Source organism: Barbus barbus (assembly GCF_936440315.1).
Source record: "Barbus barbus genome assembly, chromosome: 7".
Taxonomy (NCBI): Eukaryota; Metazoa; Chordata; class Actinopteri; order Cypriniformes; family Cyprinidae; genus Barbus; species Barbus barbus.
Genome location: NC_136735.1, coordinates 11,207,510 through 11,220,850, shown reverse-complemented (window position 1 = coordinate 11,220,850; position 13,341 = coordinate 11,207,510). Strand labels below are relative to the sequence as shown.

The 13,341-nt window shown below is 36.4% G+C and overlaps 1 protein-coding gene across 4 annotated transcripts in view; it reads left to right on the top strand.

Annotated features, from left to right (window-relative positions):
* LOC306872090 (RING finger protein 24) overlaps positions 1-13,341 on the top strand; it is a 35,984-nt gene that overhangs the window by 19,805 nt on the left and 2,838 nt on the right. For all 4 annotated transcript variants that reach the window (XM_079420471.1, XM_079420470.1, XM_079420468.1 and 1 more), the window contains 2 exons: positions 5,876-5,918; positions 6,107-6,148. In XM_079420471.1, the coding sequence (XP_079276597.1) occupies positions 5,876-5,918; positions 6,107-6,148 (85 nt within the window). The remainder of the gene's footprint in view (positions 1-5,875; positions 5,919-6,106; positions 6,149-13,341) is intronic.

Below are 13,341 nucleotides of genomic sequence, written 5' to 3'. Positions count from 1 at the left end.
GGTCCAAAGTCCTCTTGTCAGATGAAAGTAAATGTTGCATTTCATTTGGAAATCAAGGTCCCAGAGTCTTGAGGAAGAGTGGAGAGGCACAGAATCCATGTTGCTTGAAGTCCAGTGTGAAGTTTCCACAGTCAGTGATGATTTGCGCTGCCATGTCATCTGCTGGTGTTGGTCCACTGTGTTTCTGAAGTCCACAGTCAACGCAGCCATCTACCAGGAAATTTTAGAGCACTTCATGCTTCCTTCTGCTGACAAGCTTTATGGAGATGCTGATTTCATTTTCCAGCAGGACTTGGCACCTGCCCACACTGCCAAAGGTACCAAAAGCTGGTTTAATGACCATGTTGTTACTGTGCTTGATTGGCCAGCAAACTCGCCTGACCTGAACCCCATAGAGAATCTATGGGGTATTGTCAACCGGAAGATGAGAGACACCAGACCAAACAATGCAGATGACCTGAAGGCCGCTATCAAAGCAACCTGGGCTTCCATTACACCTGAGCAGTGCCACAGGCTGATTGCCTCCATGCCACGCCGAATTGAGGCAGGAATTAAAGCAAAAGGAGCCCCTACCAAGTATTGAGTACATATACAGTAAATAAACATACTTTCCAGAAGGCCAACAATTCACTAAAAATGTTTTTTTTTTATTGGTCTTATGAAGTATTCTAATTTGTTGAGATAGTGAATTGGTGGGTTTTTGTTAAATGTGAGCCTAAATCATCACAATTAATAGAACCAAAGACTTAAACTACTTCTGTCTGTGTGCATTGAATTTATTTAATACACGAGATTCACAATTTGAGCTGAATTACTGAAATAAATGAACTTTTCCATGACATTCTAATTTATTGAGATGCACCTGTAAGAAGCACAATCACAAATCAATGCATCTTCGACCTTGAGGCCGAACCTACATTGTGTCAACAACTTCCCTTATGGATTGAGTGAACTTGAAGGACATTGATTTTTTTTTTCAACGTTTCAAGTAAAAATGAACCTGGCAGTGAAAAAAAACAACCAAACTGAACACTGATGTTTTACAGCAAGCACATAGAAATGGGAATATTTGGTCCTCCACGAAGCTTAAGAAACTCTTTTTCCTTCAGCTACTGAGCTAATGAGTTGTCATGTAGTCAGATTTGTCCTGAGCACTGTTGCCATGTGGTCATTCCTGGCAGCAAAGCTACTGAAGCTTTAATGTGCAATTGTGTAGCATCTCTTATATAAGACAGTGAGAACCAGCGGCTCTTATCCAAATTCACCCTAACCAGTGGAGAAGATAGTAAGTTCTTTCCCATTTATTATTTACTAGTTCTGTTTTATTTGACTTTGCCTCTCCCTTACTGCATTTTTAAATGTGTATATGTTTTGGTAGGTTTTTATAGTCTTAAATTAGTCATATCAGTAAAAAACACTGGATTCTTGAATGAAAAACTGTCAGATTACCAAGTCATTTATAAAAAGAGGTTGTGTTTAGTCCAGATTCTAGGCTTCTAAAGATGCAGGCTCCCTTGCATGTAATTAGTTCACAAATATTCATGACTTCCTCATTTAATTAACCAGCAAACATTTGTCATGCCCCAATGCACAAACAATAAGTGGCTCCAGAAAAAGCATTTGGACACTTCAAGCGCACTTAAAAATGCATTACCGTCATTGCATCAATTAAGAAAATGTCAAAATAGCTGTTATTTATTTTAGTTGATTGCACGAGCATGCTTTTCAGGTACAACATTTCACAAAATATATTAGTGGGGCCACTTTGCATCTGAAAAGCAGCTCTGAAATATTTATACTGTACATTACACCAGCAGGTGATAATGGAAATGCAACAATCGCAAATTCAGCAAGTACCAAAATAGTAGGCCACTATTCTACCCAGCTGCATTTTCCACTACATTTTTAGCGTGCTATTTTTCACCTCCACATATACCTTCAACATCGCTGAAACAATAGGGCAGAGCACAGAGTGCTTATTCACAGCTTTTTACATAATTTAAAAGCTGCTTTTGACAGGGTGGAGACGTCCCTAATGAGAAGACCAGCATATGCTGTGTTTTAAATGCTGGTGACAAACATGGGATTTCTGTGTGCTAGTGTATCCACCTGGACAAGTTAACGGAAAAATACAAATTCTGTCAATTATTCACTCTCATGTCATTCCAAATCTGTATGACATTCTTCCATAGAACACAAAAGTGTATTTTTGAAGAATATCCTGGCAATGAAAATTAATGAACGTTTCAGCCTTTTTTATACCAAACCTAGTATATGGCTTCAGATGACTTGTAATATAGTTGTATTGACCACATCTAAGTACTTTTTTAGGTTCTTTTTGCATCATTTATCAAGCTTGAAAGCTCCAGTCCCATTTTCTTGTGAATGCACTAAAAAAGGCGACCAGTACATTATTAAACTTCCCCTGTGTTCCACAGAAGAAAGAGAGTAATGTGGGCTTTAAAACACGAGGGTGAGAAAAGATGACAGAATTTTCAATTTTGGTTGAACTAATCATCCTATAACTTAACTAACTAGTTATGAATATACTGGTCAACCAGCTAGACAAGCTTGAAATTGGTCTTTTCAGCAAGGATTTCATAAAGATGCTTTCCTTTTAAAATCAACATGAAATGATTGAAATCTGGATCTGGTCTCTTAAACTGCTATTTTATCCGGAAAATCACAGACCATCAAATTGTAGTCGTGCGACTCTGTGGACATTCACAATGTGAAAGACGAGAGAGTCGTGAGCTCAAGTGGACCTGTGAAGAACGTCGTGATTCAGAGTAAACACGCAGCCACACGTAGCAGCCGTCCACCAGCTCCGACACATAAATGCAAAATGCCCCCGTGAATAGCGAACACACACTTGGAGAAGAAAACAGGCGGGTGGAGGAGTGTTTGTCTGTCTAAAAACTAAATTCACACACACGTATGAGATTGAGCACTCTCTGTGACATGTTAATAGCTGTACTGGTTATTAAACAATGCAGGGAAAAGGTCATAAGGTGGTTTTCTACGTGATAAACCGTAACACTGCCCTAATGGTGTGTGAGTAATCATGACTGCATGTAGTTTGTCAGATGACAGTTTATCTTGACCTAGCTGACCCCAGAAACTAGAGCAAAACACACTGTACGATTTTGGCCATGATTATGAATATCTTGTTATTTTGCATTCCCTTCACATTTTGTATTTTTGCTTTAAAAAAACGAATGTTCCGTGGTTACTTTCACCCAGCCACCGCAGACTTCAGGTGCTATTTACGGATAACACTTTTTTGCATCTTCTATAGTTTACCTTTGTAGGCAGACGTGTTTGTCCATTTCACCCGTGTCTTTTTACAATGTCTTGCGCATGACATGGTATTCTAAAAAGGGATATTTCACCCAAAAATGAAAATTCTGTCATTAATTACTCACCCTCATGTCGTTCCGAACACGTAAAACATCTTCAGAACACAAATTAAGAAAGTTTTGATGAAATCCAAAAGCTTTCTGATACTCCATAGACAGCAATGTAACTAAAATATTCCCAGACCCGTCTAAGAACATCTGTAAAATAGTTAATGTGACAAAAATAATGATTTATTCAACAATTCTTCTCCTCCAAATCAGGCCATCCGCCATTATCGAGAGTATGCATGGGCTGTGCCTTGTTTACGTACAGAGGAACGCACAAGCATGCGTTGAGATACTCTCATTAATGGCGGATGACGTGATTTGGAGAAGAAGAATTAATAATAATAATTCATTACATTTATATAGCGCTTTTCTGCTTTTCTAAGCACTCAAAGCGCTCTACATTGTGAGGGGTGGTGTCTCCTCGTCCACCACCAGTGTGCAGCATCCACCTGGATGATGCGACGGCAGCCATAGTGTGCCAGAACGCCCACCACACACCAGCTTACTGGTGGAGAGGAGACAGAGTGATGAAGCCAATCAGTGTAAGGGGATGATTAGGAGGCCATGATGGTCAGAGACCAATGGGAAATTTGGCCAGGATGCCGAGGTCACACTTAATTGTTAAATAAAGTTGTTATTTTTTGTTTTCATTGTGTACAAAAAGTATTCTCGTAGCTTTGTAAAATTACGGTCGAACTACTGATGTCACATGACAACTGTCTGGGAACATTTCAACTACATTGATGTCTATGGAGGGTCAGAAAGCTCTCAGATTTCATCAAAAATATCTTAATTTGTGTTTTGAAGATGAAAAAAGTTCTTAAGGGTTTAGAACGACATGAGGTCTGAGTAATTAATGATATAATTTTCATTTTTGGGTGAGCTATCCCTTTAAGGTAAAAAGTTCAGAGTTTTTTCACGCCACTGCCCTGCGTTGTGCATTTTTAAATTCAAAAACACATTCATTTGTATGGCCCTTTAGATGTCAACATTAGTGCCAGGGCTTTTCTGGGTTTTGTTTCTGCATGCCAATGAGTCTAAACATAAAAAATGTTCTAAAATACCCATAAATCCCTCATCCTCACCCCTACATTTCCTCCAAGGGAGTATCTGCACCTTTACCTGCTGGTCTCTTTCAGAATGTTAGTTTCTCTCCTAGACTGTGCTGCCTGTTTTACAGGTCCCTCTCACTCTGCTGCGAGAGGTTAAGCTTACTTTTAATGGAGGTAAATTTTACAATACATGTCTCTATTTTTCACATATCTATCCAGCTCTTTCTTCACTTGCTAAGTCTTTTCTGAATGTATACTGTATTTTCTTTAATCAGCTATGTTAATTTTTGCTAAGGAGCTGATTGTAAGATACTTGAACATTGTGTTCATTTTCTTTGTACAGGAAGTAATATTGGTTGAAAGTATTATTTCATATCTAAATGAAAAGGGATTCAGCAAACAACCATTCAAAAAAGTTTGCAATATAAAGCTATTGGACTAATACTAATGTTCTGCAGACATTAACAGTTCAGTGTTCACAAATTAGTGGCTAAATATAGTGTGCAAGGCGTTTGCTGGTTTTCTTTAAATAGCCTTTTTCTTACATTAGAGACTCTTCCATCATGCCTGATGCATTCCAGTTATTTTCCATCAGGGTTCCTCTCTCACTTTCCCTCTCTCTGTCTGTGACACACACACTTGCTCAAGATCAAAATAGTGTTAAATGTAGACTGTCCGTTGCTTGGCTGCCTCCATTTCTTAAGTTCATGCCAATAGTATCTGTATATAGTTCTTTTAAAGGGTCTGGCTCCAGTCTGACAGTCACACTTCGTAAAGCATTGCAGTGGTGTGAGTAGGTAGTGCCTGGGCAGTCTGGTTCAGACAGGCTGTTAAAGTGTTGTCAAGCTTGATGAGACAATACAAGACCCAAACTATTCAAGAAAGACTCTGAAGAGAGTTTTAAAATACTAAGGCAGCTCACAGCACTGCTAGAACTGGACGCAGCCAATGTCAAGAGGAAGTGGATGTCAATGTGTTTAGAAGTTGAATTGTGTGATTAATCTCAAATGTGGTGGATATAATGTATGCTATGTATGTTCAGAATGACTGGAGTAATGGCTTATAGGTAGTGAAGGCTGCAGTTTGTCAAATTATAACTGAAATATAAGATCCAGGCAAGTTTGACCAAATAGAGCTGGAATATATAAACTGAGGTCCAGGCGCAAATACAATGCATTTTTCACACCCATGAAACCCTGTGTATTAGTATCATGGTTCAACTTGATGATCTTGGTATTGTATATATATATATATATATATATATATATATATATATATATATATATATATATATATATATATATATATATATATATATATATATATATATAATTTGGTATTATCAATGTCTCTCAAGCACAGGTTTTTGAAAATGTTATGCCACTCTGAATTAAAACAAAGATTTATTTTGTCTAGGTTACGGCACCAGGCACACAAAGAGCTCTATGCATACAAGCAGGTGAGCTGCTGACTGTATTATATAAATGTACATTATTTACTGTATGATTCAACTTGGGTGTGAATGGGAGTTTCTCTGTTTGTTTCTCATGCAATTTCAAATGTTTAGGTGGTAGACTGAGTTTCCAAATTGCAATTGAGACTTAATTGAGATTTAATAACTGATTGTTTTTTTTTTTTTGTTTACAGGTTATTCAAAAGGAAAAGGTCAAAGAATTAAACTTGCATGAGGTGAGTTTTCCCTTTCATCCAACTCTGCAGGATCATTTTATGAGATGATTACATGATGCATATTGGCCAGAATGTTTTTTTTTTTTTTTTTTGTATTAAAAATGTGCTGTGATGTACATTAAAAGACTTAAAAGACATCTTGCAGCAAAAATCATTAATGAAAGTAAAAAGAAGTATATACAAGTAATATAGTAATAAAAATGAATAAAGCAATGTAAAAAAGTAATAAGGTAATATACTCTCTCTATATATTTTTTTTTTAAATCCTGTCTAAACTGATTTGCATTATTTGCAATTTTTGGAGTATATTTGGGAAATGAGCAGAGAGAGAAGAAAAAAAAATGTTTATCACTGTCTGACATTACACTTGGCCATGAATATTAGTTACATTGTACCTTTCAGTGGTTTCAGTGAATACAGACTGTTAAACCTGAGCTACCCTTTGCCCTGAACATAAGGACCTTTTACAGGATTTGTACTGTACGCTCTCCATGTTTAATATTAGCATGAGCTTATGATGTGTTTAACCTTCACCGAGATGGTTTGTACATGACCGTGTTAATAGGCCAGCGTCCCGACTTATGTGAGTGCTAATGAAATGTTAATGACAATATTGAGGTGTGAGGACACCAGAGCTCTTGTTGAATCCTCAAACTCTCCTCGAATTTCTCGTAGCCCTTCACTCCCTTCCTGTATCTCATAAGAGTTGAGGAATAGTGTCATTTTAAGGTTATTGTATTTTCAGTATTGTGGCTAAAGTTAGATATCCCTCTACAAAGAGCAGGCATATACTGTATATGAAAAGCAATCTTTAAACAAAAAAATGACAGCATTGTGTTGTGCGGAACTGAGTTAGGCTATATTTTGTTAGAAAACTTGGCATCGTGTGTTGCATCTGACTTTTTTTCATTTGTATTTGATGCGACAGCACAACAGTTGCAAGTTTTATGCACGATACAATTTTGTTCAACTGCAACACAATCAAAAGAGTTAGTAACATTTTATCTTGGAAAGGAACACAAAGTTCTCCCAGCCGCTGCATTTTTGTCTAGTACTAGAAGTGCTAGAGGGGTCATCAATATTAACAGCACTGTTCATGAGTTTATATTAGTCATATCTTTTGAAACAGAGCCTGAAAACTGTCAGTACTGCCCAGAAGTGCCAAGAAAATGTCAGCCACACTTGTAAACTCAGTTTTTATGGTTTTCTTCATGTTTTGTTGGACTTTCTGCACCAGCAGTCTTGACACTCATTTGTCAGACTCAAGGTTTTATATTTGATATTGATTTTTTTTCACAAATAGCTTTGAGGAAACACTTTCATCCATGAGCCTGATACTGACTTTTTTTTGTTGTTGTTGTTGTTTTTAACTAAATATGTTTTATAGTTTAAACACCATTTGCAGGTGTTCCCATCTTTTTGTTAGGCAACATTGTCTGTTAACCAGGCTGATTTGATTATGCTTTAAGTGACCAATAATGTTTTAGTATTCTCAGCTAATGTTTTAGTATTCTCAGCACGGCGGGAAGTCGTGGCCTAATGGTTAGAGAGTCGGACTCGTAATCCAAAGGTTGCGGGTTTGAGTCTCGGGCCGGCAGGGATTGTAGGTGGGGGAAGTGAATGTCCAGCGCTCTCTCCACCCTCAATACCACGACTGAGGTGCCCTTGAGCAAGGCACCGAACCCCCAACTGCTCCCCGGGTGCCGCAGCATAAATGGCTGCCCACTGCTCCGGGTGTGTGTTCACGGTGTGTGTGTGTTCACTGCTGTTTGTGTGCACGTTGGATGGGTTAAATGCAGAGCACGATTTCCGAGTATGGGTCACCATACTTGGCAGTATGTCACTTCACTCACTATAATTCACTCACTATTTTTAACTATTTTTAAATCCATTTCACAATATAAAATTCTTAAGATTTTACAGCAAAATTACAGCATAAATTGTGGAGAAAAAAGGGATCATACATTATATGTAGAGTTTTTTTTATTTCTAATGTAAAGTACAGCATATAGGAGCATTGTTTATAATGACTCAAGTTTAACAGGTCAGGGTTATTCTATTACATCATATATAAATATAAAAACATTATTAAACTTTTTTTACATTGTTTATAACTTGATAAAATAAAGCTAAATACAACTATATATGTGATTTCTAACATATATAAAATATAATTTATTATACATTTAAAATTTAATTATATATATTTTATTATCTTAAAAATAAAATCTATTTGATAAGCAGCATCAGTTTCAGTTTTTCAGGGTTTTTTTGTTTGTTATTTATTCATTTTTTTATTTTCATTTGTTTTTGCAAACAACTTGCAAGTTGCAGTGTTTTTTTTTGTTTTTTTTTTGCATAACATATGTGGTTTGGGGATTCTTCAAGTCAAGGCATATACTTATTAAACAACACATTCCCACAAACAGGTTTCTAGAGGGCATTCGTGGAACTGAAAATAAATGAGTCAGTAGCCCCACGCCTGTACTGGTAAGTCTAGTTTGCACTTGTATGTGTGCTCAGACAAGAAGGAAGGGCTTACATGAAGCGGTGGGGCCGAGCTACAAGCTGATTGGACTCTCTATCCTGTGCACACAAGCCAAAGGGGGGAAAAACAATGTTATGATTGTATACCGCAGGCATGAGAGTTTTTCACTAGCATAGTTCGAGGTTACAAACCTTCAGCACAGCCATGCAAAGCTACCGTTTCCCCCGAGGAACATAGATCTTCTGAAATATCATAAACTGTAATATTACCATATTTAAAGGTATAGTTCACCAAAAAATATTCTGTCATCATTTTCTCAACCTCGTTCCAAATCTGAGTGACAAATCCAATGTTGTCCACCACTCATTTGCAAAATATCTTCTTGAAGGTGAGCAAATGATGACAGAATGTTGGGTGAACTAATAATTGTTCTCCACTAGATCCAGGAATTAAAGAGTGTCCGACCACAGCATGTAGCCTTGGCTTTTAAGTTCAACACCCCATGAGTTGGAAAGGTGATCTGGCTATAGAAGACTTCATAAGCAGAATTATACAGCCTCACCTCATCCTTAAGCTTACATAAGATACAGTGCCAGGCGAGTGAATATACTCTCAACTCTCGAAACATTAAGTACCCTTCCTATAAGGTGATTATATACACAGACACTTTGTATGGTAGAGCTTGTGCACGGATGATTGATGTACAAACACGCTGGTACAGAAATCTAGCATATGTGCCAGACGGTTACCAAGATATGGATCCTCAGATGGCAACCAGTGAGAATAGCATGGACATAAATATCACCGCATCAGTGAGTAAGATTTATTGTGCATAATTTCACTGCAGTGAAGCGGTCGGAAATAAAACTGCACGGTTTGTGTTTATTATACTTGCACGTAGCTGCAGCTCCCTAGGTGAGAGATCAGACACATGAGAGCGGCAGTGTGAAACAGACTGAGCGATACTTATTTCCATTTGGTAAGAAAGACCCCGGGGAGTTTGAACTGCAGAGGTGGTCCTTTCAGTTCAGAAGCCCAGCAGACAAGAGTAAAAGAGGCCAAGGATGGTAATAAAACAGAAATGCATGATGATCCACGGTGGCATACATTCACTGTTTAGACTGTTTAGGCCTCTCTATATTGATGGGAATCAGTGTTATTTCAGTACCATTGATATTGCTTTTAAATATTTTGTCATTTTGTTGTGTGCATTTATTTCTTTGTTTATTTAATATGTCTATATAATTTTATTACGTTTTATTCAGTATCTTTGATATAATATTTTAGATTTTGTTAATATTGTGAATTATTTATCTTTTTCTATATTTTTTGGTCAACTCATATATATACTGTATATAAGTTGACAAAAATCATATCTGACATATCAATAGTGTTTTTAAGTTTGTTTTATTTGATTTCTTTTGTTAGGCTACTTAAACAGAAATTAGAAATTTTGCCTTGACAACTAACTAAAATAATAAATAAAATTAGAGCTTATTATTATTATTTTTTTACTAACTTTTTTTAATAACTTTTAAAAAAATATATTTTTTTTCTGTTTTAGTCTCAGTTCTTAGTTAACTTTAATATCCGTGATGAGAATGACACGGTTGGATGATTTATTATAACCAGACTGGCCTTGGTTGGAGTATAAAACACAATAGTGAAGGCAAGGCACTGTCAGTTTTGTGCAGGATTTAGCTACATGTGCAGTGTTATGAAGAAACATTCTGTCCATTGTTGGCCAGTTAATGGCATTCTTTCCTCACAAAACCCAACAGTGTATATTCAGCAGACAGTCTCTTGCTAGATGTGCGCTTGCAGTCTCGCTCGTCTCAAACAGAGAAGCATTGTGTCTCAATAATTTGCCAGCCACCCCCTGCTCAGGGTCAATGACACCTAAAGCACTTGGACTGTATACAGAACTATATCTTGTTTTATGATACACACACAGAACAGTAAATAACTGTTGTGACAGACGCACATGTGCCCAGGCACATTTGTCCGAAACCACTGTTGTTCTCTTACAATTGGTACAGTTGTGCATTTCCCTGCCCCCTTATTTGCTGTCAGCAAGGTTAATTAAATATTTACTTTGTACACAGTTCTGTAAGATGTCCTGGATAACATGAGCTATGGAACATATCAGTTTTAACTTTATTACTAAGATAGGTATTATAATTGTTTTTATATTGTGAATTAAAATTGTGTCAAGGCTGTGTAAGTAATTCTGAATATATACTGTAAAAACAGCAGCTGTGGTTGTCAGAATTCTTTTATGTTTTACAGATTCAACTTAACAAAAAAACAATAAAATAAAAATAACATGTATTCTATTAAATAAAATGGTTAATATACCAAATTACTAAAATAAGTTTTTACCTTGACAACCACTATATATGAATTCATTCATTCATTCATTCATATATTTATATTTTTATGTTAATTCATATATATTTTTTGTCTTTTTAGAAACACTTCAGTAAAGCTGTAGTTATGGCACAACGGTGTTAGCTGGTGAAAATTAGTCATTTTCTTTTCTGTGACAAAATTTAGTCACTTTACAGTAGTAAAAGTCATTCTTTTGCAGAAAACAGACAAACAGCATTCCACATGTTGTTGGTATTGTGGCCTGAATGTAGTTTGATCGTATTTATATTTGCCTCATTCAAATGAGAAACAAACTGCAATTTGAAAAACTACAGTGTCCCACATATATACATACATACAGTCATGGCCAAAAATATTGGCACCCTTGCTAGATCAAAGAAGGCTGTGAAAATTAATCTGCATTGTTAATCCTTTGAACTTTTATTTTAAAAAATCACAAAAATCGAACCTTTCATTGGATAATAAAAATGTAAAATGGGGGAAAATATCATTATGAAATAAATGTTTTTCTCTAATACACATTGGCCACAATTAACGGCACCTTTTTATTCAATAGTTTTTGAAACCTCCATTTGCCAGTTTATCAGCTCTAAATTTTCTCCTATAATGCCTGATGAGGTTAGAGAACACCTGACAAGAGATCAGAGACCATTCCTTCATCCAGAATCACTCCAGATCCTTCAGATTCACAGCTCCATGACGGCGCTTCTTCTCTTCAGTTCACCTCACTCATTTTCTACAGGGTTCTGGTCAGAGGACTGGAATAGCCAGAGCAGAAGCTTGGTTTTGTGCCTAGTGACCCATTTTTGTGTTGTTTTTGAGGTTTGTGTTTGGATTATTGTACGGTTGGAAGATCCAAACATGGCCCATTATAAGATTTCTAACAGAGTCAGTCACTTGTTGTTTTTTTTTATCTGTTGGTATTTGATAGAATCCATGATGCCATGTGTCTAAACAAGATGTCCAGAACCTCCAGCAGAAATATAAGCCCACAACATCAAAAATACAGCCGTATATTTCATTGTACACATGGGGTACTTTTTATCCCTGTGTTCACCAAACCCATCTTGAGTGTTTGCTGCTAAATAGCTAATTTTTTAGTTTCATCTGACCACAGAAGCCAGTCCCATTTGAAGTTCCAGTCGTGTCTGATAACTGAATATGCTGGAGTTTGTTTTTGGATGCTAAACAACATGTGGTGATGTAGGTACTGTTTGACTTTTTTTTTTTTTTAGGTTTTCTGACCTTGACTCAACTATTTTCTGCAATTCTCCAGCTGTGATCCTTGAAGAGTCTTTAGCCACTCAAACTCTCCTTCTCACCGTGCATTAGGACGATATAGACACACGTCCTCTTCCAGGCAGTTTCGTAACATTTTCTGTTGATTGGAAATGCTTAATCATTGCCCTGATGGTGGAAATGGGGATTTTCACTGCTCTAGCTCTTTTCTTAAAGCCACTTCACTAATTTGTGAAGCTCAATTATCTTTTGCTGCGCATCAGAAATATATTCTATATATTCTTCAGAAATATGTTTTTTTTCATTGTGATGGATGATTCAGGACATTTGGGCTTTGTTTTCCCTATTCTCCTATTTATATTTCTGTGAAACAGGAAGCCATGGCTGGATAATTTAATGTTCATAATCACCCTGGAGTGCTCAAAATTGTGAACATGAATGGGAATATACTTCAGAGATATTTTACTCGTAAGAATTTCTAGGGGTGCCAATAATTGTGTCCAACGTGTATTTGAGAAAAAAACATGTATTTCATAATGATATTTCCCCAATTTTAAATTCTTATTATCCAATGAAACATTAGATTTTTGTGAATTTTTTAATAAAAGTTCAAAAAGATAAACAATTCAGATTCATATTCACAGCCTTCTTTGATCATATTTACCAAGGGTGCCGATATTTTTGGCCATGACTGTATGTGTGTATATATATATATATATATATTAAAATGTACAATTTACATTTGAAAAGTTCTACACTCCTGATTGTAACCATAGTCCAGTGTTGTGAAAATTTGCGGGAAGGGAAAACCTTTTTTTTTTTTATTCTTTCTGGAAATACATAACATTCAGAAATTTTTATCATTGTTTGCATCTGGTTTAATATCTTTACCCTGGTACATCCTGTCTTGCTATTTGGCTTTTCGTCAGATGACTTTTTTCATTTTCTTATACATTCTTCTGAATTCTATTGTCTACTTTATCAAAGGAACTAGCTGCCAGCCCTCAGCCTTCTATGGAATAGCCAGTATTTGGGACTTTTGCCTGCCTCCAGATTACATCAGCATTTAATTAAA